Here is a 25,574-nt window from a genome sequence, read left to right on the forward strand (position 1 = left end):
TGAGCTGCACTGCAGCTGGTTTAGTCCAGAGCCCTGAGGCAGCCAGAGGTGAGGGTAGCCTACGCTGGAGAACACTATGCTTTCCTAAGTTCTGAAATGTTTCCATGGCCTGCAGCCTCCTGGATGGCTTCCAACACCCGAGGAGAGCTCTGCTCTACATCCTCTTCCTCCCTGCCCTCCTCTCCTCCTCTCCCATCAAAGCCTGCCCCTCATCCTTGCTTTGGCTGCCTGCTCCCTGATTACAAGCATTTGGGGCGAACGTTTGACCATCTAGATAGACCTGTCCCCCTGCTTCTTGGCTGACTATGACAGAGGACCTTAGACTGCCTTAAGGACCTGCTCAGTGGCCTTCAAGATTTGGAGATGGTCTTGGGATGGTCTGGGAGCCCATGCTGCAGTTCTGGGCCTCTACAGAAGCCTCCTGCAGAGCTGCTATTTGGTATGGGTCTCCTGGATGCTTCGCACCTTTTACTATTGGCACTGAACCTCCTCCACTGGGCCCAGCCTAGACCTGGGGTGCTGTAGCCCACTGACTCCTCTAAAAGTGGGCCCAGTGGAGGCCAGGAGGCTCAACCCTGAGAAGTCTGAGTCTGCATGGGTGATGGAGTCTTGGGACATAGGCGTGGTGAGGTTATGTGGGTTCATAAGGACTCTTGATTAGGCTGAGGGGCCGTGTACATCTCTGTAGACTGTCCCTCTATCAGCACGGTCTATGATCTTGGCTCCTTTGGGCACATGGCTGTTGAGAGGGACTGTGGTCCTTGGTGCTTTGGAAGCACCTGGAGGGAGAGCTGGTGTGGGGGCTGTGGCCACTGACGATAGTTCTGCTAAGAAGCCAGTGCCAGGTTGGTGGGCAGCGTCTGGGTGGCCCAGCCAGGAGGCTCCCACCGCTGGCCTTCTATTCTGCTCATGGTCCTCCAGGCTGTCCTGAGCATCCCTATCAGAGAAGGGAGCAAGAAACGGTGACCATGACGTCATTGCTGTGACTTCGCTGCTGCTGCAATAAGCAGTGCTCTTCTGGGCCTCTCCTCTCCCTTTGCAGGGCTGCAAGACCCCCCTGTGGCCCGGCCTGGAGGAGAGGGTTGCAGCCTGGCGGGGACAGTAGGCCGGCTTCCTGGAAGATGCACCTTTTCCCCACGACTGCTTTCTGCTTAATGGGCCAGTAAGGGGTCTCCCATTGTGCTCCCTGCGGGTGGGTCCCTGGAGTCCAGACAGATATGGCACAGCATCTGCCCCTGTGATAGGGAGGAGCTTCAGGGCAGTAAGAGACTCATGGTCCACTGAAGGCTCTCTGGGAGCCTGAGACCTAGACGGACTCTCCGACGCTCCAGAATCTAGAGGTGGCCAGCCCAGGCAGGAGGGCAGCCTCTCTGTCCTCTTTCTGTTTATTTCCCTGTGAGATAAGGGAGAGAACGGGGAGGACAGCCTCCTTGGAAGGGAGGGAGCAGGGCTGTGAGATCTCTTCTGGCCTCTGGGAGGCACGGTCTGGGTCTTAGAGCTGGTTGGAGAGAGGGGACAGCAGCAGGAAGGAGGGGCTGGATGGAGTCTGCAGCCTTGGGTCTCCTGGGGAGAGTGTTTGCTCAGTGGCTGCCTAGCAAGTGTCTCCACAGGGGAGACCTGGGGGGCAGCTCACAGGAAGGCAGGCACTGGGGCTGAGCTGGCCCCACCCCAGCAGATACAGGCTTCCTGGCTCCCAGCGAGCTCCCCTGGTCAGACGCCCTCACAGCCCCTCATGCTCCAGCCGAGAAAGGAAAGCCAGATGGACGGACACAACCCAAACCCTTCTACATACCTCCTCCCTCCACCCAGACAGCCTCTTTATAGAATGTTCTACCCTCCTGTTGTGTGGGAGGGCCGGGAACAATGTGTGTGTGCAGTGTGCCTGCAGACTGCAGTTACAGGCATGCGTGTACGCGCGCTCCCGTGCCCAAGTGTGAAATCTCACCTCACAGGAGGGAAGGAAAGCCAGCAAAGCCAGATGTCTGGCCACAAGCCAGCCTCGGACACCCAGCAAGCCTGCACATCTGGAAGGAGACACCACCGCCCCCATGTCCCAGACAGCATCTGGCACAGGATATTGGCTGTAACACTTTCAGTTTATTGGCTGGGGTGCCCGGTGTGGCCGACCAGCCAGCGGGCCTGAGAAGCCCTGCCTTTTCTCCACACTCTCCTCTCCACCGCCCCACTGTGGCTCCTAGGGGACATGCACGGACACTTGTGCCCCAGGAAACGAGGAAGTGGGGGTCAAAATAAAACCAGATCAAGGCTGGAGAGGAGTGGAAAAGGTACATTACAATGGAGATCACGGGCCACCCGCTATGCATAATACAGCACGTGGAGATGGCAGGAAGTGGCAGTGTTCTGCTGACAGGCCCTCTTGCCACCAGGCAGGGGTCCCAGGGAGGAATGGTCACTTCAAGTGTCTTGGTGGAAGCTCTGGGTCCCTGGCCCTGGCCCCTCGCTCTGGCAGGGCACGGTGGGGAAGTGGCTTACAAAGCAGTCCAAGTCCCCCTCCTCCAGAGGACAGCCTCACCTGGCCCGTTGGCTCTGCAGATCCTGGTGCCTGAGGGTGAGGCATGGGGTGTCACCTGTGCCCACCACCCCCACTGTCCAGTCCAGGTGACCCAGGGAAGCAGGACTGCCATCCCTGCCCGTGCAAGGGCGGGGGTCACTTTCTGCTGTGGAGTGTGTCCTGGAACTTGGTGCTGGTGTACCGCAGGTGGAAGCCTTTCTTGGTGATGGTGTCGTCTGAATGGAATTTCACCAGGACAGAATCTCCGGCTGAATACACCTCCTCAGGAGGCTGGTGGAGAAAGGGACAGACGTGGAGCATGAGGAGGAGGAGGAAGGAGGACAGGGGCTGCTCTCTTCCTTCCCTGAGGCCCCCGACTGTCACCAATTCCCCTGGTCCCTGAAACCGTGTCATGCTATTGGTGGATTAATGGGACACCTGGAGAGCGGAGCATGTCTTATGTTCAGAGGCTGCTTCCATTTTAAACCCAGTTCTGCTACTAACTAGTTAGTGGTGCAGTCCTGGGCAAGCCACCCCTCCTCTCTGGGCCTCAAGCCCTCAACTGCACGTGGGAGCAAAAGCTCTAAGGTCTCCCAGCAGATGTGCTGCAGGGGACGGCCAAGCAAGAGGAGGAATGTGAAAACGTGCAGAGGTGAGAGGCAGCAGTGGGGGCCACCTTCTTGCTGTCCCAGTGGACTCTTGGAGAAGGTGGAGCAGCACTTCTGTGCTGTGAGGACACAGAGGAAGCAGCAGGGACAGGCGCGGTCTCTCCCAGACCTGGATTCTGTCATGCCTGGTCTGGCAGTGGTCTGTGCCAGGTGACACCCTTCCCAGGTGGCTCCACAGCCCACAGCAATACTCTGCCCCTCCAGGCATTGGAGAAATAATTCCTGAGCACTCTGGGCATATTTCCAGTACTGGGCCACAAAGCCCTGCGTGGGTTCCTTCCCAGAACCTGTCCCTGAGCCCCACCCTGGGAGAGATCTCTGAAAGATGCCCCTTGGAGACACTCCATTTGATGTGTGACTCAGAAGAGGAAGGGGCCAAGCAGAAAGGGGGCATGCCAAGTTAGCCCTGGGATGCCAGAGCAGCTGAATGGGCAGTCGGGGGCTGGACACTGCTTCCCTCTGCTGTCCCACCTTGGCCCAGTACAACTGGCCACATGAGAATAGAGCTCTGCTCCTAAGGGGAGACTCCGACATGCTGGACCCAGGAGCTGCTGCTGCTCCTGAGGTTTAACCCTTCCTGGGGTACCTGGGCTGCCCTCGAGTATGACCACGAGGCGGGGCAGGGAGCATGTCTGAGTGTGCGTGTGAGCGTGTGTGAGAAGGCACACGCGTGTGTTTGTGTGACAGAGATAGGGAAGGATGGCAGCTTTCTCTGGAGATAGAAGGAATTTAAAAAGACGAGAGAGAGAGAGAGAGAGAGAGAGAGAGAGAGAGAGAGAGAGAGAGAGAGAGAGAGAGAGAGCGCCAGAGCAAGCAAGAGAGAGCCGTTAGCTCTTACTGGGAGGAAAACATCCGCCCGTGGGCTAGCACATGGCCTTGGTTAGAAGCCTGTCAAGTTGACTTTGCTGCTGCCTCTTGTAAGTGTGTCTCGGGAGCGAGCAGTGCCCAGGGCCTGCCTGGCTCGAGACAGCGGCCCTCTCACTAAGGGGAGAAACTGGCAGAGGAAGAAGAGACTAGAGTGTTTCTGTGATTCAGCCAGGACCGGTGAGAGCACCACAGCTCGGGCCCCCCATCCCTGCCTCTGGCTGTACCATCTGCCCCCTACTCCAGGTCCTGGCAATCTGCTTTGGGACAGAGGCAAGGGGCTAAGAAGGACAGGAGAAACTATCCCCTTAGATGAAATGACCCTATAGGCCTAGATCAGGAGGCCTGGCCTGGAGGCTGCAAGGACCTCTGAGTTGTCCATAGAGGACTTGGTTTCCTGGGTGGGGATGGCCCAGGTGGGGTGGCCTCCAACAGGTGGGTGAGCACCTCCAACTGTCTACAGATGGTCAGGAATTTGCTGCCACTCAGCCTAGCACCCCAGGCCTCCAGAGGCATGTCCTGTATTGGCACTGAGTCTCAGGATTGGGGTGAGAAGGGTGGAGGGTAACAGGGCCACAGGGCCAAAAGGGCACTCACCCCTGAGCCACAGTAGCGCCCCAGTCTGGGGGCCGTGCTGTCGTAGCCATCAAAGAGCTCCATGTAGTCGTAGCCACAGTCCGTCTCTTCCTCCACTTCGAAGGTCCGGAACACGAGCTCCACGCCATAGCCCTCCTCGGCCACGATGACCCACTCACAGTCCACCCCGCCCGGGTAGTTGTTGTCACCAAACTGGGCATGGGAGTAAAGATCCTTGGTCTTCACATCTGCCCGAACCTGGCCCCCGCACTCTGTAGGGGATGACAAAATTGGCCACCACCCCCTGAGTACCGCCGGGTGCTGGGCACTGCACCACATCAGGCTGAACCCTCATGGCAGAAAAGAAGCAGGGGAGGGAGGCCGTGTGGTCAGTGGCGGGCGGTACCTGGCTCAGGACTTGGCCGAGCAAGGGTCCTGCTGTACCACCTCTGGCTAGGTGCCTACTGAGGAGCTGGGGTGCTCTGGGGTGAGGCTCGGGTGACAGGCAGCATGGATTGCAAGGGGAAGGCACACTTGGCCTCAAAAGGACACTGTTAATTTGGCCAGCTGAGAGCTGTCATGGAAGAATGTGGCTCACTGTCACCAGAGCTTCCATTCTTAGGAGAGAAGCTCTGGGTTTTAGATGAAAACTCCCGATTTTTAAGTGCTGGCTCAAAGTTTCAAAAAACAATGTGTGGGCCAAATACCGAGGTCTGTGGGCCAGATGGAGTTCTGGCCTCTGGTTTATGACCCTGTGCTGGGAAGGGCAAACGGGAACATGCAGGGCAGGGTCACTGGCAGCCACCTTCTGCCCGATGCCCTCTGGCCTCTCTCCTGTGCCCGGGTGCTCATGTCCCCTGAAGGAGGTGGGGAAAAGGCTAGGTGGGGCTGGGGTCAGGGTGGAGCTAACGGGAAGGAAAAGAGGATGGACCCCTCAGTTCTGGGGACTCCCTGATAGGTGGCTTGAGAGGCTACAGAGCTGGCAGCTGACACCCTGGTCCACACTCCTGGCTCCCAGGATGGGTTCCAGCCTCTCTTCAGCCTCACGGTTTCCATTCCACTGCTGTCCTCACACGCCCATTGCTCCAGCCCAGCTAAATGACTTGCTGCCATCTGTGTATGCCCTGAGCTGCACGGGGGCTCCTGCCCCTGTCCAGAGTGACTCCCCCAGCTATGGTTGTGCCCTTACTGTGATGTGTCTCAGGCTGTAATCTCTGACCTGACTTCGCAGGCTCCTGGGCACCAGGTTCAGGAAGGTAAAGGTCTCATGTCTGATTCACTGCCATGAGCCCCAGTCCTTCCAAGCAGGGACGGCTTAGTCAAAGGGAGTCACATTAGCAGGTGAAAGCAGGGTGGGCCCCTCAAGGGCCAAGGCCATTTTTGCTACTTGCTTAGCATGCTGCCACACCCACGTTATATGCTCACAAATAGCCACACAGTGAGCGAACAGGTGCATTTGGGGGCTGGAGGGGGGGGGGTTCGATGTACTGCCACATGTGCCACCAGGGGGGACTCTGGGAGTCCCTCCTTATCCCCGGATTCCCAACCTCCCCCTCCCCAGATGTTGTCACTGCTGTTTTCTGACCTTCCTAACCCCTACGTGAGCTCCTCTCCCCACCGTTAGTGCTCACTCGACTCTTCGGGCCCGTTCTTGGAACGCGCTGTCTTGCCTCTCAGGGGCACAGGGCTCTGTCTGTCTGTGTCTTCATCAGCCCTCTAAAGGCCACCCCTGCCAGGGCCTGGCTTGGAGTGCAGGGACAGTCGTGCCTACAGCACTGGGGGCAGCAGAGGGCAGTGCTGGCCCGAGGTGGGCTTCACCTGTGGAGTGGGATGCCTGGAAGCCCTTCCTCTGGACTGAGTTGTCGGAGTAGAAGCGCAGGAACATCCGGCTGCCTGTGGCCAGGACGGGCTCAGGCTTCTTGCTGCCGCAGAAACGGCCAAGAACAGGGGCTTTGGCGTCACGTCCATCGAACACCTCCAGGTGGTCATAAGCACACTCAGGCTGAGACTCAATATCCATCTCCAAGAAGGTCTGGGGAACATGAGGCAGGAGTGGAGATTAAGGAAGTGACCAGGGGCAGCTGAGGCAGGGAATGGGTTGCTTCAAACCTGGGCCTCTGGACCCCAGCTCCTGCACACCCACCGGAGTGGCCACAAGCTGGGGGGGGATTCTGCTGAGGGAAGGCCAGGAATGGGGTAATGCAGGAACACCTCCAGTGTACACTGGGAAAGGGGGCCTGTGTACAGGCCGGTTTGTCTTTGCAGGGATGACAGGCCATGAGCTCAGTCAGGCCACCCTGTCTGCAGCCAGCACTTCTGACACAATAGCACTTCGGAGGTGACAGAAGCAAGCAGAGTTACCTGGCATGGAGGGTGGGGCACTCATGCATGGGGGGAGCAGGGGCCTTACCAGCTTGACCCGGTGCCCTGGGGTGCTGGAGATAGCCCAGGTGCACTCCTTCTTGCTGGGATATTTGTCTGGCCAGTTGGGACTGGTGATGGTGCCGCTGGTGGATGTTACCTTGTGGTCACAGCCAGCTGTGGATATATGAGTGATGGAGGGACTCTGAGGCGTCCCATGTTCTGATGCCTCCTATGAGGAAAGCCCTTCCTTTCTTCTGTCTCTTGTCTCTCCTGCTTACAAAATGAACTGAAGATGCCCATCGTGTCTTTCTTGTTCCGTTACCCGTGCCTGGGGCAAGTCTAACTACTTGGCGCCTACAGAGGCCTTAGGTGAGCCTCTATGGCCATCTGGCCATACCACCTCTGCCAGGGAATCCTGACACCCTAATGTATCACACTCTCCCAGCTCTGGGCCATGAGCCCTTGTGCCTCCTGATACTGCCATCCGCGGGCCACAGGAGACCCTGGCACCTAACTCAGCTTTCCTCTGCACCCCCTCCTGCTACCTTCCTAGGTGACGTCCACCAGCAGGTGGCTGGTCCACCAACACAGGTTCTGTCCCTTGACCTCCGTTCCATGGGTTCCCATCTCCCTTCCTCACAGCCTCACCCTGGGCTTTGCCACCAGCAACTCACCTTCTGTGGCTGCTCCTATTTCTCCAATGTGTTCAGGCCCTGGCTTTGCCAACAGTGGTTATGCTACTTTAGAGAGACCTCCCTGGTCTTGCCCTTTCTGTTTTCTCCTAGTAGAGATGTCCCTCAGTACACTCAGGGGATTCATTCCAGGATTCCCCATAGATACCGAAATCCACAGACGCTCAAGTCCTTATATAAAATGGCCTAGTATTTGCATAGAACCTATGCACATCCTCCTGTGCACTTAAACTTGTTTCTGGATTACTTATATAATACCTAACAGTGTAAATGCTATATAAAGTCATTAACGTTGCGTTGCTTCAAAACCAATGATGAGAAAGTCTGAATGCGTTCAAGACAGGCAGGATCATTGCAGGTCTCAACCTGAGGGTGGCCAAATTCACAAGTTTGGCCCCCACAAACCTGAAGGGTTTTTCCTTCAAGGCTGACTTGACCTCCCCCTCCAGCTGTACTACATGGCTAATCACCAAACAGCCCATCCACGCTGGCTTCCCTGAGCGCTGCTCTTCCATCTTAGAACACTCCATCTGTGATCTCTGACCTCACTGGCCCCCTAGACACTACATCCTCTTTGGTCTTGTCCTTTGCCTGCTCCATCTCTCGTCTTCAGCAATTGTCTGAAACCTTTAGTTCTTTCCTTGAGCCCCCATCTGAACTGCTCCCCATCCAAGCTGCAGACCATCCCTTCTCCTGCTTCCTGAGGATACCAGGGCCCTCAAACACAAACCTGCCCTGCTTCCCTCCCGCCCTGTGGCCTCAGAGAAGTTGTCCTTTCTCCCTGTCAGCATAGATCATCTTTCTGGGGGTTAAAGTTTATTGCTGCCCACACCAGGAACCCTCCCACCAAAAGGACACACTCAGGGTCTCTCCCAGTTCTGTAGCCCATGGACCTCAGTACACCCTGTAGAACTCTCCTCTGTACCCCCAGAAATGACCCCTCGTTGCTCCTCTTCTTCCCAGCTAACCTTCTGGAGAACTGGCTACCACATTCTCACTACTTATGCCTCCTTCGTCCACAGCAGTCTGACTTCTGCCTCTGAAAAGCATGGCCTCCCAAGTGCATACTGAAAAGCGGATGATCACTATTCATGGTCATGCACTCTGGCAGGTCCCTCTGAGGGCAAGTGGGCAGACAGTATGCAGTAGGATTGGGAGGAAAAAGGGGCAGATTTGGTCTTGAATCAGAGGCTCCTAGAACACATCCCATCAGGGCCCTTCCAAGTCCCTGGTACAAGCAGCTTGAGCTCCTGCCTTCCCTCTGCTGAGTTGAGGGCTGTCCTCATCGCTCATCTGCAGCTTCCGTGGCCACTCTGCCTGCCCCACTTCCACACCAGCTTCCCTGCTGCTGCCCTCGCACACTGGTGTCTCTCCTCAGCTAGGCTTTGGTCTGCTCAGGAGCGCGGGGACTCCTTTCTCCAATGCCCGGCAGAACTGCAGTGCCGGGTGTTTCATGGGCCAGGGGATATGGACTGATCTGTCATTATTCTGCACCTGAGTGAGGGACCCTGGGTGCTTCTCAAGTGAATCAGACAAGCAGATGAACAGGCCATCTTCCCAGAAGGGGAACATCTTCTCCTGGCTCTCTGGTTGATGCTGTTCTTTATCAAAACCCTCTTTTCCATGGAGGCTACAGAGCCAGAATACAGTTTAGACAAGATCAGATAAGGCCCCCTTGAGCTAAAAGATGTGAGTGCTCCAAGGACCAGGAGCTCCACACGTGGAAAGCTCTTAACTCCTGTGCACTGTGGGGTGCTTTGGTTCTGTTTATTCTGCTTAGCAGCTTTTTTATTTCCACCTGGGTTCCACTTTTTTTTTTTTTCTTTCTTTTTCTGTACTAGGGATTGAACCCAGGGACAATTAACCACAGAGTCACATCCCCATCTCTTTCATTTTTATTTTTTATTTTGAGACAGGGTCTCACTAAGTTACTTAGTGCCTCATGAAGTTGCTGAGGCTGGCTTTGAACTTGTGATCTTCCTGCCTTAGCCTCCTGAACTGCTGGGGTTACAAGTACGCACCACTGCCGTCAACTGGGTTGTCCACTTAATCATGGTGAAGAGTCATTTGCCAGGCACTGTGCTCAGTGCTCAGAGCAATGTCTGTAATTCTCAGTACCTTACAAAGTAGGTGCCATTCTTTATCATTTCATGGGTGAGGAACTGGAGCTCAGAGAGGTTTAAGTGACTCACCCCAAGTCATACAGTGGTACAGATGGGTCTGTGTTGTGCTGTTGGAATTATACTGCTCAGTAGACAGAGGACATGGAATTAATGACCTAGAGTAGACCATGTATATTGTGTCCAAATAGGTATTGGATGATATGGGTGATGGCATGACAGCTGGGTTTTTGGTTTTTTGTACTGGGGATTAAACCCAGGGTTGCTTTACCACTAAATAACATCCCCAGTCTGGTTCTTTTTAATTTTGAGACAGGTTTTCACTAAGTTGCTGAAGTCTTGCTAAGTTGCTGAGGCTGGCCTCAAACTTGCAATTCTCTGCCTCAGTCTCCCAAGTCACTGGGATTATAGGTATGTACCACCGTGACATGAGAGCTGTTGGTAAGCACAGATTAAGTATCCCTTATTTAAAATGCTTGGGCAGAAATGTTTCTGATATTAGAATATTTGCACATAGGTGAGGAGATATCTTGGGGATGGGCCTGAGGTCTAAATAGGAAATTCATTCACATTTCACGTACACCTTATATATGTAGCCCGAAGGTAATTTTATGCACTATTTTTCACGTGCCTGTGTTTTGACTGTGACCAATCTCATGAAGTCAGGTGTGGAATTTTCCACTTGTGGCATCATGGGGATGCTTGGAAAGTTTCCAGTTGGGGAGCACTTTGAATTTTCAGATTAGGGATATTCGACACGCACATGCAGAACTTCACAGGGAGACAGCAGCCCTGTTCTGTTATCTCCAGGGGTCAGAAATGTAACTGATCATGGAAACACACAACTGTGCCTGTTCAGGGCACTCCAGGGCTCCCCAGTGGCCCTCTAAGGTAGGGATGATTATGATCTACATTTCACACAGGAGCAGAGGAGGCGCAGAGGTGGTAGGTCGTGGCTCAGCTTGCTAAGTGGCAGAATGGGGCTGGGCAACCTGGCTCCAGAGTCCGTGCTCTTACCCGCTCTCCTCTGTGTGCCGGGCCTGTGTGCTGGTAGGAGGTCTTTACAAAGAGAAAGATTTGCACTTAGGCTTCAGGAAGAGCCTGAAAACAGCCTCGGGCAGCTGTGAGCGCCTCTCCTGACTCAGACAATGAGAGACCACCAGTGCACAGTTTGAATACCCTGGGAAGGGAAGGTGGGAGGTGAAGTGAGGTGACCTCAGTGGGCACTTGCTCCATGAGTCTCAACCAAGGTCAGTGGAGGTGACACTGCTGGTTTCCACCCCTAGTGCGGAGACCTACCTGTCTGACGCCCCAGGGTGTTTTGGGATGCCCGGTGGCTCTAGTCACCCCAGCTGACAGTGTGGTCTCCAGCAGCCCTTACCTTCTTTGCAGTCATGCTTGTTGTCATGGAGAACGAAGCCACTGCGACACTGGCACTCGTAGCTGCCGAATGTGTTGACACAGTCTTGCTGGCAGCCGCCATTGTCCTTGGAGCACTCGTCCTTGTCTAGGGGTAAATAAGGGCAGCCTGGTCTGTATGAGGCTGAGGTCTGGTGGCCCCAGGGGAAGCAGGAGGCCTGGCTGGGCTTCCCCCCACCAGGAGAGCGAGAGAGCCAGTGACAGGCAGCGGGCTGGTGGGAGGGGGAGGCCAAGGCGATGACAGGGTCCTGGGCACTGCATCAAGCGGAGACAGCTGAGCGGGGCCCAGCTGTGGGGAAAGAAGGTGGAAGTGGGGTGGAGGGAGGGCCGGGGGTCTGGAGCTGACCAGCATCGGGACTTCTACCATTACCTGCTTACTGGACAGACGGACAAGTGGAAAAACAGACACACGGACAAGCAGACTGCAAGAGAAAGGAGCAGGACGCAGGGGTCCCTCTTTTACTTCACAACAGGAATGTCACAGACACCATCAAAATGGGAGGGGGGCAGGGAAGTTTCCCCTGTCGGCTGAGGGGGACAGGGGAGGAGAGGAGAGCACCAGTTCTGTCCAGCCAGAGGAGGTGGCCGGAATGGCAGAGCAGAGGCAGGGGGTGGGTGGGCTCCGAAGCCCCCAGCCCACTCCGTCTGTCCGAGGTGAGCTTCCTGAGTAACGAAGGGTCTGGGAGGCCTGGGAGGCCTCACTGGGGGGTCCGGTTTCTTTTCTGCACTCGGTATTTGAGCTGGTGGGGGCGTCCCCGAGGGGGCTGCAGAGGTGGCCTCTTTTCTGAAACGACAGAGAGAAGGAGAAAAGGGACCGAGGGGTGGGGGTGGAGGGCAGGGACCAGGGAGGGAAAGCAGTGAAAACCAGACCCGGGCCTTGAGGCAGCTAGGCAGGGCGAGGCGGGGCGGAGGGCGGCGGACACATGCGGGATGGCCATGTCATCGCAGCCAGGCCAATGAGGGCTGGGTCAGCAGGTGGGCAGAGGCACAGCGACAGGGGCGGAGCCTGTGGCAGGGAGAAGGCCTGGAGGGACAGCATGACCTGAGGCATGCACAAGGCGTGCACCCCGGGAAGGCGAGAAACGGGGACGCTGGCTCAGGAACGGTGTGTGCAGGGAGGGGGCTGGGAGGCCGCGCTCGCGCTCCCGCTCCCACAAGGGCATGGACAGAGCGCGTCAGACGCAGACACACTCACGCACAGCCGCACACATGCTGCCCACGCAGACGTGCTGATGTCCAGACACGGCAGCACAGACATGCATGCGGTCCACACCACCAACACAGACCCACACCTGCAACACACCACGCCCGGGCAGACACACACCGGAGACGGGCACACCCGCACACAGGCTGTGGGGCACCACACAAGGATGCAAAGGCACATATACCTGCTCCCCAGCAGCCCACTCACGCGGCACTGCTCGCGTGCTAGGAGACCCCCGACACGAACGCGCTCATGGTGTTGGGCATGTGTATGCCACAGCCACATATTCTCAGGTCTGCCCGTGGTCATTTGGGGAATGGTGTGCTGGCACAGAGGTGGGCATCCGGGGGAGGTGTGTGGGTGCAAAGGACGTCTAGAATTCCAGAGATGTGGTGGAAAGACTCCCGCTGGCCAGGTGGGGTCTGTGACGGGGTCCCTGTCCTTGGTCTCTCAGGAGGAGCCTGAGGGCCTGAGCATCAGCTTTTATGAGACTCTGCTTCTCCCACCCTTAGGCAGGCGGGCCAGACCTGTTGGGGCCTGCAGGAATATGGGGCCAGGAGATGAAATCCCCAGGTCTCTTCCCAAGGGCTCCTTCTCCGCACATCAGGAGGAGCCTGCCAGAGGGCCTAAGGACACTGCCTGTACGCTGGTCGTGGGCAGTGGGGTGAGAGGCACGCCATGCCCTGTCCTGGGGTTCACAGAGGACGCTGCCAGACTGCTGGGAGCTGGGGCTCAGCTCCCACACTGAGTGGGGTCGTCCTTCCCATGCCTTCCCACGCCTGGCTCGTGTTTGCACCCCTAATCTAGCTAGCCGTCTGGCACACAGAATGGGTAAGATAAATACTTGCCAGAAGATTGAGTGGGTGGGTGAGGTGGTAGCTGCAGGAATGAGTGAGGGAAAGTCGGTCCCAGGGAGGGCTACCTCTACATCCAGGGCAGGGGCTCTGGCACAGGCTGGGGGAATGGGCAGCCCCACCTCGGCACCTGAGGAACAAGTTGCGGGAGGGACAGGAGCAAGGGGAGGTGGGCGCGGGCCGACAAGGAGATGGCACTCACCCTACAGTGCCCAAAGGCCCTGGAGGTGCTGGGGCCAGACCGAAGGTCTTCAGGCTCTTGCTTCTCCTTCTTGGCTTAGGGTCTCCTCGATGGGTGTCCCAAAAGTCCAAAGAGCCCCCTCCTGGGGGGGCCAGAGTCAGAAGCCCCAGGCCCTGAGGGCTAAACCTTGACGCCCATGGGTGAGGGTCCTCTCCAAGTTTCTTGTGCCATGGGGCAATGCGTGTGTGTGTGTGTGTGTGTGTGTGTGTGTGCGCGCGCATGTGCGTGCGTATGCCAACGTGCTTCCCTGTGTCTTATGCAGGGCTGAGTGGGTGGGCATGGGTCATGCAGGTTGGGGGGCAGGGCAATGACTCCAGGCCTGTCAGATATAAGCGTGGGCCCCGCCCTCTCCAAGATGGGAGTAACACAAGGGCAGGAAGAGACAAGAGTAAGCAGGTAATGGTTCCCGGGGCGGAGCAGCCCCGAGCAGGTGTCATGTCCCCTCAGCCCTCTGGTAAACACCTTCTAGGACTTCTAGGTGGGCCCAGGGAAAGAAGGGGTTGGCCTTGCAGGGAGAGGGTCTCAGCAAGCAGTGGGGCAGGGGTTGCGGGGCAGAAGCCCAACTGAGCACTAAAGCAGAGCAGGGTGGCTGGCAGTGCCAAGCAGGGGACCAGTGCACAAGGCAGGTGCATGGCATCCGGGTGGGGCAGGCAGGGGTGCAGGGCAGCCACATAGGGGGCTCGAGGATGCAGGACCCTGGGCGAGGAGGGGAGAAGGGAGGTGGCATGGACACAGCCTGGGGCTTCCTGCCCACCCTATGCCCGGCCCACCAGGAGAGCTGGGTGAGGGTTTCCTCACCACTACTCCACAGAACCACCTGTTCCAGCCAGCCCACAGGCTTCCTGCTGTCCTCATGCTCCATTCCAGAGAATTCCTGCCCTTTACTGCCTGAGCTATGGCCCTTTTGCCTTTGGAGGACACCAGCTGCCTTGCAGCCCAGCCCTGGGCCAAAGGCTGGGGGAGTCAAGTAGAGAAGAGGCCTCCTGGGCCCCTGGAGGTCGAGCTCTGAGAGGCTGGGTGGGGGCGGTGGGGGCTGAGGACCATTTGGACCACCCAGATGGGGGCCCAGGGACTTGAGCCAAGCCTTATGTGGGGCAGCTCAGTCAAGAGATCCTGAGGGACCGGGTCTCCCACCCCCGAGGGCTGAGGGGAGTGGGAAGGCTTTGGGACTAAATGGAGGGAGGCGACTCCCTTCCAGAAGGCCCCAGCAATAACCCGTTCAGCTTATGCTGGGTCTGATTAGAAAGTCGGGCCACTGCCAGATAATCTGCCCCAGAGTCCAAGGCAAACACTTTCTTTTCTCCTCTACCCTGTGTTCTCAGCCAAACTGATCCCCGTCCCCAGGACCTGCCCTCTTTCAGGCCTTGGCATGCAGGCCCTGAGTACCTGGAACGTCCCCACATTCCATTTCTATATGCAGACATTCTGCACTTGCTCGGGTCTGGCACCATTATGGCCTTGGGGACTCAGACACTGGAGGAGCTGGCCTGGTGGTGGGCGGTGAGTGGGGGGAGCAGGGGGTAGGCCGGGCACCAGGGAGGGCTGGAATACAGGGGTGCACAGGCAGGTGGAAGGGAGCCCTGTCCTCGGAGGGGAGGCAGGGTTGGGAGGTGGGGAATCTGGGGGTACCTGAGAAGAAGTGGGCCTTGAAGCCCTTTTTGGACACCGTGTTGTCAGACTTGAACTCCACGCGCATGTTATTGTACTGGGAGGTGATGACCTCGGGCTTCTCGGAGCCACAGAACTTGCCGTGTAGCTTGGAGTCAGCCGTGAGCCCACTGCGGACCTCCACAAAGTCGTATTTGCACACCTGTGGAGAGCCCAGCTCCAGCTGCCTCCTCTGGGACATCTCTCCTGACCACGACCGCCCTAGGGAGGCTGCCATCCTGCAGATCCTCCGGCCTGTAGTTTTCTGCTCCCCCCACGGGGTCCTGCTGGGTGCCCTGTAATGCCCCAGTGGGCCCTGACTCCAGCACAATGTCCTGCATCCCCACCTGCCTGAATTGGGAGCAATCTCCTCCGCGTTCTCACAAACTCTCCGCCTGGACCTCTTTCAGAGGGCACAGGTGGGCTCTGAGCTGAGTTCCCATGCCCCATGCCTTCCTGTCCCCCTTGGCCCCAGAAGCCACTCACATCATTGCCCTCAGTCTCGAAGAAGTCGAACTGCAGGGAGATTCGGTACTGGGTAGGGGCCACCAGCTGCCAGATGCAGTTTTTGTTGGGAGGGTACTCCTTGGGCCAGCCTGGGCTGGTGATGGAGCCGTTTAGCTTGGTAAGGAACCCGCCACAGGCAGCTGGGGGGACACAGGAAGTGGCATCATGGCCAGGAGTCCCCACTCTAGGGAGGGATCCGACAGCTGGCCTGGGATGCAGTTAGGAGGAAAAGAAGTCTGTGCAATCCAGAGTCCGAGGGCTTGGGACAGACGGGAAGGAGGAAAGGGGAGGATGGGTGTCTCCAGAGGTGAGCCTGGAGGAAGGAGTAGAGGGGCCCAAGGGCTCTGCTGGGGCCATTTCTATCCCCTCTGCTACGGGGAGGCAGGCAGGGAGGGGCTCGGGAAAGCAGTGCAGTGGGCAGACCTGGGAAGCACACCTGGGGGCTGCTCAGGGTGCCGAGAGAGTGCTGTCACCAGCCCCTTGAGGATGTGCCCAGAGACTGAGACTCAGCACCTGTCAGAGACCAGGGGGTTCCAAAATGTGAATCGGGACCCTCTGGTGTGTGGTGGTATCGATCGGCAGGTCAAGATCAACATCAACAAAACAGTAAGAAGAACAATCCCCGAAGCCAGTGTGTCTCCTCCGCGGCAGCGACGTCAATGCATCTCTTACCCCTCAGTTGGGAACAGAGTACTAGGGAATGCTTCCAGCTTTTCCAGGAAGGGCACTGTCCCAGAGCAGGAGGGTGGGAACGGGGGCGGGAGGCAGGCGGGCACTTACCCTCACAGCGGCGCTTGTCTGGAGCCAGCTCATAGCCAGGGTCGCAGCTGCACTTGTAGCTGCCCAGGGTGTTTAGGCACCGCTGCTCACAGCCCCCGCGGTTGGGCCGCGAGCACTCGTCCACCTCTGCAGGGAAAGGAAAGAGGGTGTCAGACCCCAGGTCCTGGCCCCTTCTTCCTGCCCTCTGCTTAAGGTCAAGGCCAGGGTCTCTCAGGTTTCCTGTGACCACCTATCATGGGAAGAAAAGCCAAAGGTATGTCTCACGAGCCTGTTTAGCTGAGCCCGGCCCAGAGCCATGCCTGTTCAGAACCCAGGGGACCCCACAGGGCACACGGGCTGGCTGGCAGCCACCACCACTCTGCAGTGCCTCCTGTGTGCTGTTATTCTCTGCCAAAGGACTCCTCTTTCATTTTTCCTTCAGTCCTTCCACAAAACTTGTGCCCATTTTACAGGTGAGGAATTGAGTCTCAGGGAGAATACCCTGCCCAAGGTCATGCTAAAAAAATCCATGCTGCCTTACTTTCTCCCTGAGCCTCTCCAGCCTCTCCTCCTCTGTGGGTTTTTCTCCCCATTTTGCCCACATTTCCTCAAGAGCAGGGCATGGTGACACACTTCTGTAATCCAGGGGCTGGGCAGGCAGAGGCAGGAGGATTGCAAGTTTAAGGACAGCCTCAGCAACATAGGGAGGCTCTAAGTAACTTAGTGAGACCCTGTCTCAAAAAAAAAAAAATGAAAAGGGCTGGGGATGGGGCTCAGTGGCTCAGATTTGCTCCTGGGCACTTCCCCCACTCCACAAAAAATTAAAAAAAAAACAAAAACAAATAAAAAGAACTAGGGATGTCGCTCAGTGGTAGAGTGCTCCCGGGTGGAATCCACAGTGCCAAAAAAAAGGGGGTGGGAGAGGGGCGCCCATCCTCTTCCTGGTATTTGCATTGCTTGTAGTCTTCATGTTGAATGACTGAAGAAGGAACCCAGGAGGTGGCGTGGCCACGGGAGGGGCATGGGCAGAGGGGGCAGCACCTTTGAAAAAGTTGACTGCGAAGCCGGCCTTGTTAATGGAGCCATCAGAGACGAACTTGAGCCACAGGCGGCTGGACGTGCTCTTGATGTCATCGGGCTTCTCGTAGCCACAGTAGCGCCCGATGAGGGTGCTGCTCTCACTGTGCCCGTCCCGCACCTCCAGGTAGTCATAGGCACAGCTGTCATGGCGCTCAATCTAGGAGTCAGGGGCTCCATCAGTGTGGGGGCCGTCTTGGCTGCCAGGGCCCCGGCCTCCGGGAGCCTGCAGACAGGTGTTGAGCCTAGCTCAGTCGCCAACACGGGATTCAAGGGTCAGGTCACGCAGCCTCTGGCCTACCTCAAAGGACTGGAATGTGAGGCCCACGTGGAAGCCCTCGGACACCTGGATCCGCCAGATGCAGACTTTGCTGGGCCGGTAGTCGTCTGGATAATTGGGGGACTGGATATGGCCGTTGTCCTTTTTCACGTCACCCCCACAGATGGCTTTGGGATACGGGGTGAGACGGAAGCGTAGTGAGCCAGCACATTCTGCCCTGATGGGAGCCCCTTCCCACCCCTCCAGCTCTTCCCGTGCCCCAGCTTTCCAGTGCCACTGACCCCCCTGACTGCCCTGTCAACCCCACCCTTCCACTTCCTCCCAGGGAGTTGCACAACTGTGCCCAGGGTGCCCAGGAACCCCATACTGTCCCTCCCCTGTACCTTCATAGACGGCAAAGAAGCCCTTTCCAACCCAGTTGCTGCTGCTGCGAAACTCCACCCAGAGGCGGCTGTCGGTGGATACGATGGGCTCCGGGAGTTTGCCCCCGCAGAACCGGCCTGCAGACAGGGTGGACCAAGGAGACCTGAGCCCTGAGCCCCAACACCCATCTTGAAGGAGCCCCACCCCTCTGGGAGGCTTGGGGCTCTGCCCTGGTCAGCGGCCACCCTCCAGCACATGTTCCTCAGACCACACACCTGCTGGATGGCGCGTGGATTGTCCAAGGTCAAGCTTAGCTCTGAACTCCTAGAGATACCTTCAAGGATAGGTTAGAAGTCTGCTTCTAGGAGGAAAGGCTGATCTCCTAATGTGACTGCAAGGGAACTATAGACCTTTTTAAAGAGCACACTACCCTCACTACTTACCTTGCTTTGTCTGGTCTCCATGAAAAGAAGTAACAATCAAGAAAGGGACGCAGCTCTCTTTGCACATCATGACATGCTCTTACAGGCATACCTTCACTGGATCAAAGGCAGAGGGGCGCCCCAGGATCCCAAACAAATCCCAGGATCTAGGGACTGAGTCAGAAAACATCCCCGCTGATGTAAAACCCAAGTGTCAACATAAGGGATGAGGTTGGCCATCTGTGGAAGTCTTTGCAGTTAAGAATCGACTGAGATGATTTGTGTGTTCCTAATAAGATTGGGTGTTTCCCAACTTTCGGCAAGGGACAGAGGGTGCTGGCCTAGGAATGTCAGTTATGAGAAAGAAATTGTAATCTTGGAGACCTAACATGGCTGCAGAGGAAGTGTTGTAATGACAGCTGCTTTGGGTGACTAATGAGAACTATTCGAACATCAGAGTCTGGAGAGAAAGGAGAGGGCTAGCAAGACTGCGTGGGGCTGCTTCTGGCACAGGCTGTGGGGCTCAGGTAGCGAAGGCTGAGGCAGCCCTACGCAGAATGACATCCAGGTGGGAGAAGGAATGTCACGCAGCTCCTCAGGCTTGATGCAGATGTCCTGTAGCAACCAGGGACTTGCTTTGCCCTAATTCTATGACCATTAAAGCAACTTCAGTGATCCTGTGGTTTTGACCTACTTAGTCCCCACTGACTTCCTTGCACTTGCTCCCAGGGACAAAGTGTCCTGTGCAAACAAGGTCAAGCCACTGTGCCAGGTGTGATGCCCTCTGAAGTGAGTTAAAAGCCTTCCCGGTGGGTATGTAATGAGCTGCTACTGAGCCTAGCTGCATCGTGGGGCCTTGTAGACAGACAAGCAGGGCCTCTGAAACTGCCCCAAAAAGGAAGAGAGAGCGCCTGGAGCTTTGGGGATGCACAGAGCAGCCTGCCTGGCTCTCTCTGTCAACTCTGATGTCCCCCAACAATACAGCAACAGCTGCCTTCTGAGGGAGACCCCAAAGACTGCACCGAGGACTAAGGTCTGGATAGGGGTAGGACTGGCCCAAAGTCACAGTGCTCAGTAGCTAATCTGGCCTATCTATGCCAGAACTCCTGGGTCCCGCACCAGGCTGTCACCCCACAAAGTGATGGGCCTGGAGGAGGATGAAGACAGCATGGTGTGAGCCGTTGGGAAGGAAGCAGCCGCAGTGCCGGCCGCAGCGGACCGTGCTTTACCTCGGAGGGGCGCCTTCCTCCAGAAGCCGTCGCGGACCTCCACGTAGTCATACCAGCACAGGCGGCTGCGGTACAGGTCCATGGAGGTGAAGTTCAGGATGATCTAGGCAAGCAGGGGAGAAAGCGTTACACCGCCCCCCCTTTGGCACTGGCCTCCCAGGCCTGCTGCACGGCCACTGCCCGCTTCAAACGACATGGGTCACTAAGGGAAGAGTTAACTGCCATTTATGGTCAGTATTCTTCCCACACAGCCTGGGTCAGTTCCTACTGAAAATGCATGTCCTTTGTCCCCATTACCAAAGGCTCGTGTGAGACCAGGGGTTCCACTGCACTGCCCCCCCATGTCGGGGTTTAAACAGCTAAGTCAGCTATTCTTAAGGTCAGGATAAACAGCAATGTCGTTAAGACAGAAAAGCCTGGGGGTGGTGGCACAGGCCTGTAATCCGAGCAGCTTGGGAGGCTGAGGCAGGAGGATCCTGAGTTCAAAGCCAGGCTCAGAGACTGAGAGAGGTCCTAACCAACTCAGTAAGACCCAACTCTAAGTAAAACACAAAAAAGGTCTGAGAATGTGGCTCAGTGGTGAAGAACCCATGGGTTCAATCCCTAGTATCCATTGACAGGACAGGCCCAGGGTGGTAAGGGCAGAAGGGTGTCTGAGACAACGGGACTGAAGGGGCCAGACAGGAGAGGACAGAGAGACAACTGAGTCACCAATCAGCACATATTTACTGGGCAGGGATTCCAGGTGTGTTCGTGCTGTGGAGAATTCTAGATCTGAATCCTCCCCTTTGACTGGGTTTAGGAGATATACTTCCCCGTATGAACTTAGGCTGGAAAGGGACGAGATACACCTACGAGGCTCTAGTCCCAGGCCTGCGTTTGGGCCTCAGCCCTGCATTTCTTGCGTGAACCACCCAACCTCCCTGGGCCTCGGCCAGTTGGTGTGCAAAACAGGGATAAGAGCCTGACGTTGCTATGGCACTCCCTGGGACAGGCCCTGTCCTAAGTTCCCCCACTGCAGCTTCTTAGCTCATAGATGCTCAGTGAGCGCTGGAGAGCAGTTAAGCCCTTGTTCCAGGAGGGAAACCACTTTCTTGGTAGCATCCAGAGTGAGCCCCAAGCCTGCTGTGCAGCCAGAATTCCCACAAGCAGGGATTCTGGGTGTTCCCTGGACCCACAGGGCCTGTGCAATGGACACTCTCGGGCCCAAGGGGCTCTCCTAGTCTGCATTAGTGAGCTTCCCTACTAAAGAAGGGGACAGAAGGCCTCCTTTCTGCCTTATTGAAGAGTTAGATGCAGACAGTGAGCCGGGTGCAGTGGTGCATACCTGTAATCCCAGTGGCTCAGGAGGCTGAGGCAGAAGGATCATGAGTTCAAAGCCAACCTCAGCAACTTAGTGAGGCCCTAAGTAACTCAGCAAGACCCTGTCTCTACATAAAATAATAAAAAGGACTGGGGATGTAGCTCAGTGGTCAAGCACCCCTGGATTCAATTCCTGGTACTACCCCTCCCAACCCCACCAAAGAATAAATGCATTCAGGTAGGGCCAGGAGGAAAACACTCCCTCCAGGGCAGATGCTGGCACCTGCTGTCCGTATCAGGGTCAAGGCTGTGCCCTGACAAGGAAGAGCATCTGGCCCCTGGGTACTTTCCTGTGGTCTTGTCACAAAGCTAGATGGCTTTAACACTCACATTAGTGATTCTTCCACCTCCTATCTCAGTTCTCTGAAGTCCTTGCTCTACCCTCTCTTTATCCCTCCTGGGTGGCCTCCAGAAGGCCTTGCCCCAGGCCCTGGCACCATCAATAAATGCTGATCCCCCTTATCTCCATTCCCAGCCTCCTCTCCATCCACTCCCCCAGCTCTCCTACCTGCTGCCTCGGGACTTGCCCCAGGCCTGGGCACGTCCCTGTTCTCAACTCCACCAGTCCCTTGCTTCTCATCAACCTTGGTTCTGAGTTCCTTCTTTTTCTTTTCTTTCTGATTATTTTTTTCATACATCAGTTTAAATACATCGTTCGGCGGGCCTTTTAACTGTGGTACCCAGAGCTAGAACTGGGTGAGGTCATGTTTGTAGAAACGGAACTAAATATTCCTCTTGATGATCATTAGCGTCGAGTTGTTCTGGGTCCCAGCATTTTTGAAACTGAATTTGCAAATCCAGTCTAGTTCTTGCTGGGGAGCCAGACAGCACCTCACGATGCAACCTTTACTCTTTTTTGAAAATGACCAAACGTAACCAGAGGAAGCAGCAGAGGGCTGCATCACAGTCCCCCGATGAAAACCAGGCCCAGCCTGTCAGTGCCTCTTGCATCTGACCCCTACTCCTGCTCCTCTTTCTCCTCATGGTACTCACTGAAGACCACAGCCCTGTTACATCCGGCCTGCTGCCTCCCCAGTGCTTGTAACCTGAAGGCTAGAGAGACCCACACAGCCAGGCCACAGGGGATTCTGGACCACTAGCTGCTGCCAGGGACACATCCACACCCTGCCCCTCTCCCTCCCTCTTTCCCTCTCTCTTTGGTACTGGGGATTGAACCTATGGTTGGGTTCAATCTACCACTGAGCCACATCCCAACCCTTTTATTTTGAGACAGGGTCTGGTTAAGTTGCCCACGCTGGCCTTGATTTTATGACCTTCCTGCCTCAGCCTCCAAAAGAGATAGAATTATAGGTGCCTGGCTTCTCCTCTCATCTCAAGCCACCTCTTCTCTCTTCATTCTGAGTTCCAGGCTCGGTATCATCTTTATTCTGAAATAAGTCCACAAATCCTTGTTCTGTACCTTGCCTTCAACAGGAGCAACCAGAACAGAGCATTTATGATGTAAATCTGAGCACATCTCCCCCTGCTTGAAATCCTTTAATGCACATAACTCAGTTAAATCCAAGGTCCTCATCACAAAGGACCATTTGCCTCCTGTTATCTCTCTGACCCCACCTCCGTCCACTCTCCTTGCATTCTTAGTTATAGCCATATCTTCACCCATCTTCAAACACACCACAGCTACCTCAGGACCTTTGCGTTTGCTTCCTGGAAGCTCTTCCCAGCCGCCTGTTACATGCTCTCTCACTTCCTGCAGGTTTCTGCCCCAACCCACCAGAGGAGAATGAAGCCTTCCCTGACCGGTGGCTTCCATCGGTGTCCCTACCTGCTGCTTCCTCCTCCTGCTGATTCCCTCCCTTAACACTTACCCATCTGACCTACTGCATGGTGACTTATTTATCTGCTTTTGTCTCAGTCTCCTTTACATTTACCAAAATAGAAGGCAAGAATTTCATTTGTTTAATTCACCATGGACTCCTTGGCATGTGACACGTAGTTGGTGTTCAATAAATATTTCTCAAATGGGATTTTGCTTTTAAGAACCTACTCTACAAGCAGACATGCCCAAATGTAAAAAGATGGAAGTATAAAGGTATTTGCTAACGTATTGTTGGTAATAATGGAAACTTGAAAAACTCCTAAGCTAAGCATCCATCAATGGTGACCTGCAGGGGGCAACTGAAAAACTAACTGAAGGGACGGCGGAGGTCAGGCAGTCATGAAAATGAATGAGCTAAGTCCCTGGAGCAGACACGGAACCAGGACATGACTTAAGAGTTAAGTGCAAGGCAAGATGCAGAAGACGGGTGTGTGTGTGTGTGTGTGTGTATGCACACGCGCCTAGGAGGGTCTGTAAGGACACACCAGTGTTCCCAAATGCTTAGTCACCCCTGAGGAGTGGGATTCAGAGGAGGACCAAGGGGAGAATATTTACTTTTATACTTATGTATTTCTAGACTGCTCCAAGATTTCACAGCATGCATGTGTTATTTTTATATCTAACGAATGACAAAAATATCTAAAAGAGATGCTGGATGGAAGAAGGAATGCCAAGGGCTGAGTGAGGGCAGCCTGGCTCCCAAATTTCCACCCTCCGCCACTCCTGCCCATGGCCCCTTAGGACCCGCCTCAGAGTGCTGAGGGAAGTGTACGTGTGTACAGCTTCCAGCAGGACCGGCACACGTAAGCAGTCAATACATGTGAACTTTGCTATTGGAACTGAGTTTGCTGAAGATATTTTGATATCTGAAATGGTTCAGAGGAGAAACCTAGAGGCAGAGAGAGGCAAGGGGTGCTGGGAAGAGGACCGGGGCTCCCTCCTTCAATCCCTGGGAGGACAAGATGGCAGCAGCCAACCCTGGCTGGTCGCTCACGGTGCCTGGCACAGCGGCCGGGCTAAGAACAAACGTCTGCTTTTCCTTCCTCCTCAAAAGCAGGCCTGGCTCTGTCCAGGGAGGATGAGATCTGAGGAAGCCACACCTAGCGGGCAGAGCCCCAAAAGGCCCACCCAAGACCTCCTAAGGCACAGGAGGAACCGCAGTTCACTGCTCTCAGGAGGAAGAGACCTGCACTGGTGGTTAGGAGCATCCTCCAGGGAGGCCAGGCGACAGCTATATTGAGACCAGAGGTGTCTAATTAAGCGTTGTACCGACTTCTGTCATGTGGAAACAGCTGTGCCCTGGTGGCAGGGGAACAGTCCTTTGCCAAAGAAAACCTGGCCAGCCCCATCACTTCCTGCCTGTGAACGCCGGCCTGTGGCTGGGCTTTCCTGAGCCTCAGCATGTTTGCCTAAAAGATGGAGGTGATCATGACGGCTCCCTGGGAGCTGGGGGGTGGAAGGATGGGGGCGCAGGGTCTCCAGGTGCACCCACACCTGGGAAGGCCTCCTTACGCCTGCTGGATGCTCAGGAAAGCACTGACGGAAGGCCTCACTTCTCATTTCAGGTCCTGTGCTGGTGGCCATGTCAACCCTTGCCACTCACTGGCTTCAACATGGCCTCACTGTGCGACCTCAGGTGGGCCCCTGAACTCTGGGCACTCTGCTTCCTTCTTGGTAAGAGGGTAATGATTACAGGACCTGCCTCATAGGACTTAGGGTAATTAAATTTATATGAATAGAGTTTACAGCCGGCTCTGGCACAAATATGCAGCCAATGTGAATTCCACTATGAGAGTTGAGTTTGCTGAAGACGACTTGTTATTTAAACTGGTTCAGTTGAGAAGCCTAGATGTGGAGACAGGCAAGAAGCACCCAGGGAAGCTGCCTAGGGCTTCCTCATTGAACACGCAGGAATACAGAAAAGATGGCACATTCCCACATCATGGAATTCTCATGACGTGCCAGGTACTACTCCAAGCACTTGATGTAGACTAATTTGTTTAATCCTCATTTGAACCCCATGAAGGGGGTACCTGTGTGAGGAGGTGCAATCAATGTACAGGAGGGCAGACAGAAGCACAGTGAGGTTAAGCAACTTCTCCAAGATCACACAGCTAGTAGACAGCACAGCAGGAAGTCAAACCCAAGCACTGGTTCTTAAACTTACACCCTGCACCATAGCCCATGTGGTCTCTGTGGGTGCTGGTTAAGTCTGCTCAGTGGCTATGCTGAGGACAAGTGTCCACTTTCTCTTAGTCCTCAGAGCTCCATGCCCTCTAGCACCCGAGAAGAAGAGACTTAGGTGAGGGTGCAGCGTGGGCTTTGCAGGAGAGGGAGGGGTCCCTCTGCCTGGTTGAGCAATGGGAAGAATAGAAGGAACTTGGGTTGGACCCCGAAGAACAGGCGGGATTTCAGAAGGTGGGAATGGGAACAAGGGTGGATGTGCCACCTCCGAGAGACATTTGCAGTTCTTATCTTCTTGGCTTCTCTGCACTGTTTGCCTGCTGACCATGAGCTCCTTAAAACACTCTCCTCCTCTGCTTTGTTGCCTGGGAACCACTGTGCGTCCTTGGC

The 25,574-nt window shown here is 55.7% G+C and overlaps 1 protein-coding gene across 4 annotated transcripts in view; it reads right to left on the reverse strand.

The window, feature by feature from the left end:
• Window positions 1–2,059: 2,059 nt before the first annotated feature.
• The window catches only part of Bmp1 (bone morphogenetic protein 1), a 41,431-nt gene continuing 17,916 nt past the window's right edge, over window positions 2,060–25,574 (reverse strand). For 2 of the 4 annotated variants that reach the window (XM_047548691.1, XM_047548693.1), the window contains 12 exons: window positions 19,799–19,901; window positions 18,168–18,284; window positions 17,806–17,951; window positions 17,469–17,664; window positions 16,449–16,574; window positions 15,648–15,808; window positions 15,144–15,324; window positions 11,178–11,303; window positions 7,031–7,158; window positions 6,439–6,652; window positions 4,642–4,892; window positions 2,060–2,803 (listed from right to left, as the gene is read on the reverse strand). In XM_047548691.1, the coding sequence (XP_047404647.1) occupies window positions 2,669–2,803; window positions 4,642–4,892; window positions 6,439–6,652; window positions 7,031–7,158; window positions 11,178–11,303; window positions 15,144–15,324; window positions 15,648–15,808; window positions 16,449–16,574; window positions 17,469–17,664; window positions 17,806–17,951; window positions 18,168–18,284; window positions 19,799–19,901 (1,884 nt within the window). In that variant the 3' untranslated portion in view covers window positions 2,060–2,668. Of the gene's footprint in view, window positions 2,804–4,641; window positions 4,893–6,438; window positions 6,653–7,030; window positions 7,159–11,177; window positions 11,304–11,638; window positions 12,000–13,475; window positions 13,597–15,143; window positions 15,325–15,647; window positions 15,809–16,448; window positions 16,575–17,468; window positions 17,665–17,805; window positions 17,952–18,167; window positions 18,285–19,798; window positions 19,902–25,574 lie in introns of those variants that run through there. The other 2 variants (XM_047548692.1, XM_047548694.1) reach the window with 2 other exon arrangements.

The sequence above is a fragment of the Sciurus carolinensis genome, chromosome 4 (genome assembly GCF_902686445.1).
Source record: "Sciurus carolinensis chromosome 4, mSciCar1.2, whole genome shotgun sequence".
NCBI classification, from domain to species: domain Eukaryota; kingdom Metazoa; phylum Chordata; class Mammalia; order Rodentia; family Sciuridae; genus Sciurus; species Sciurus carolinensis.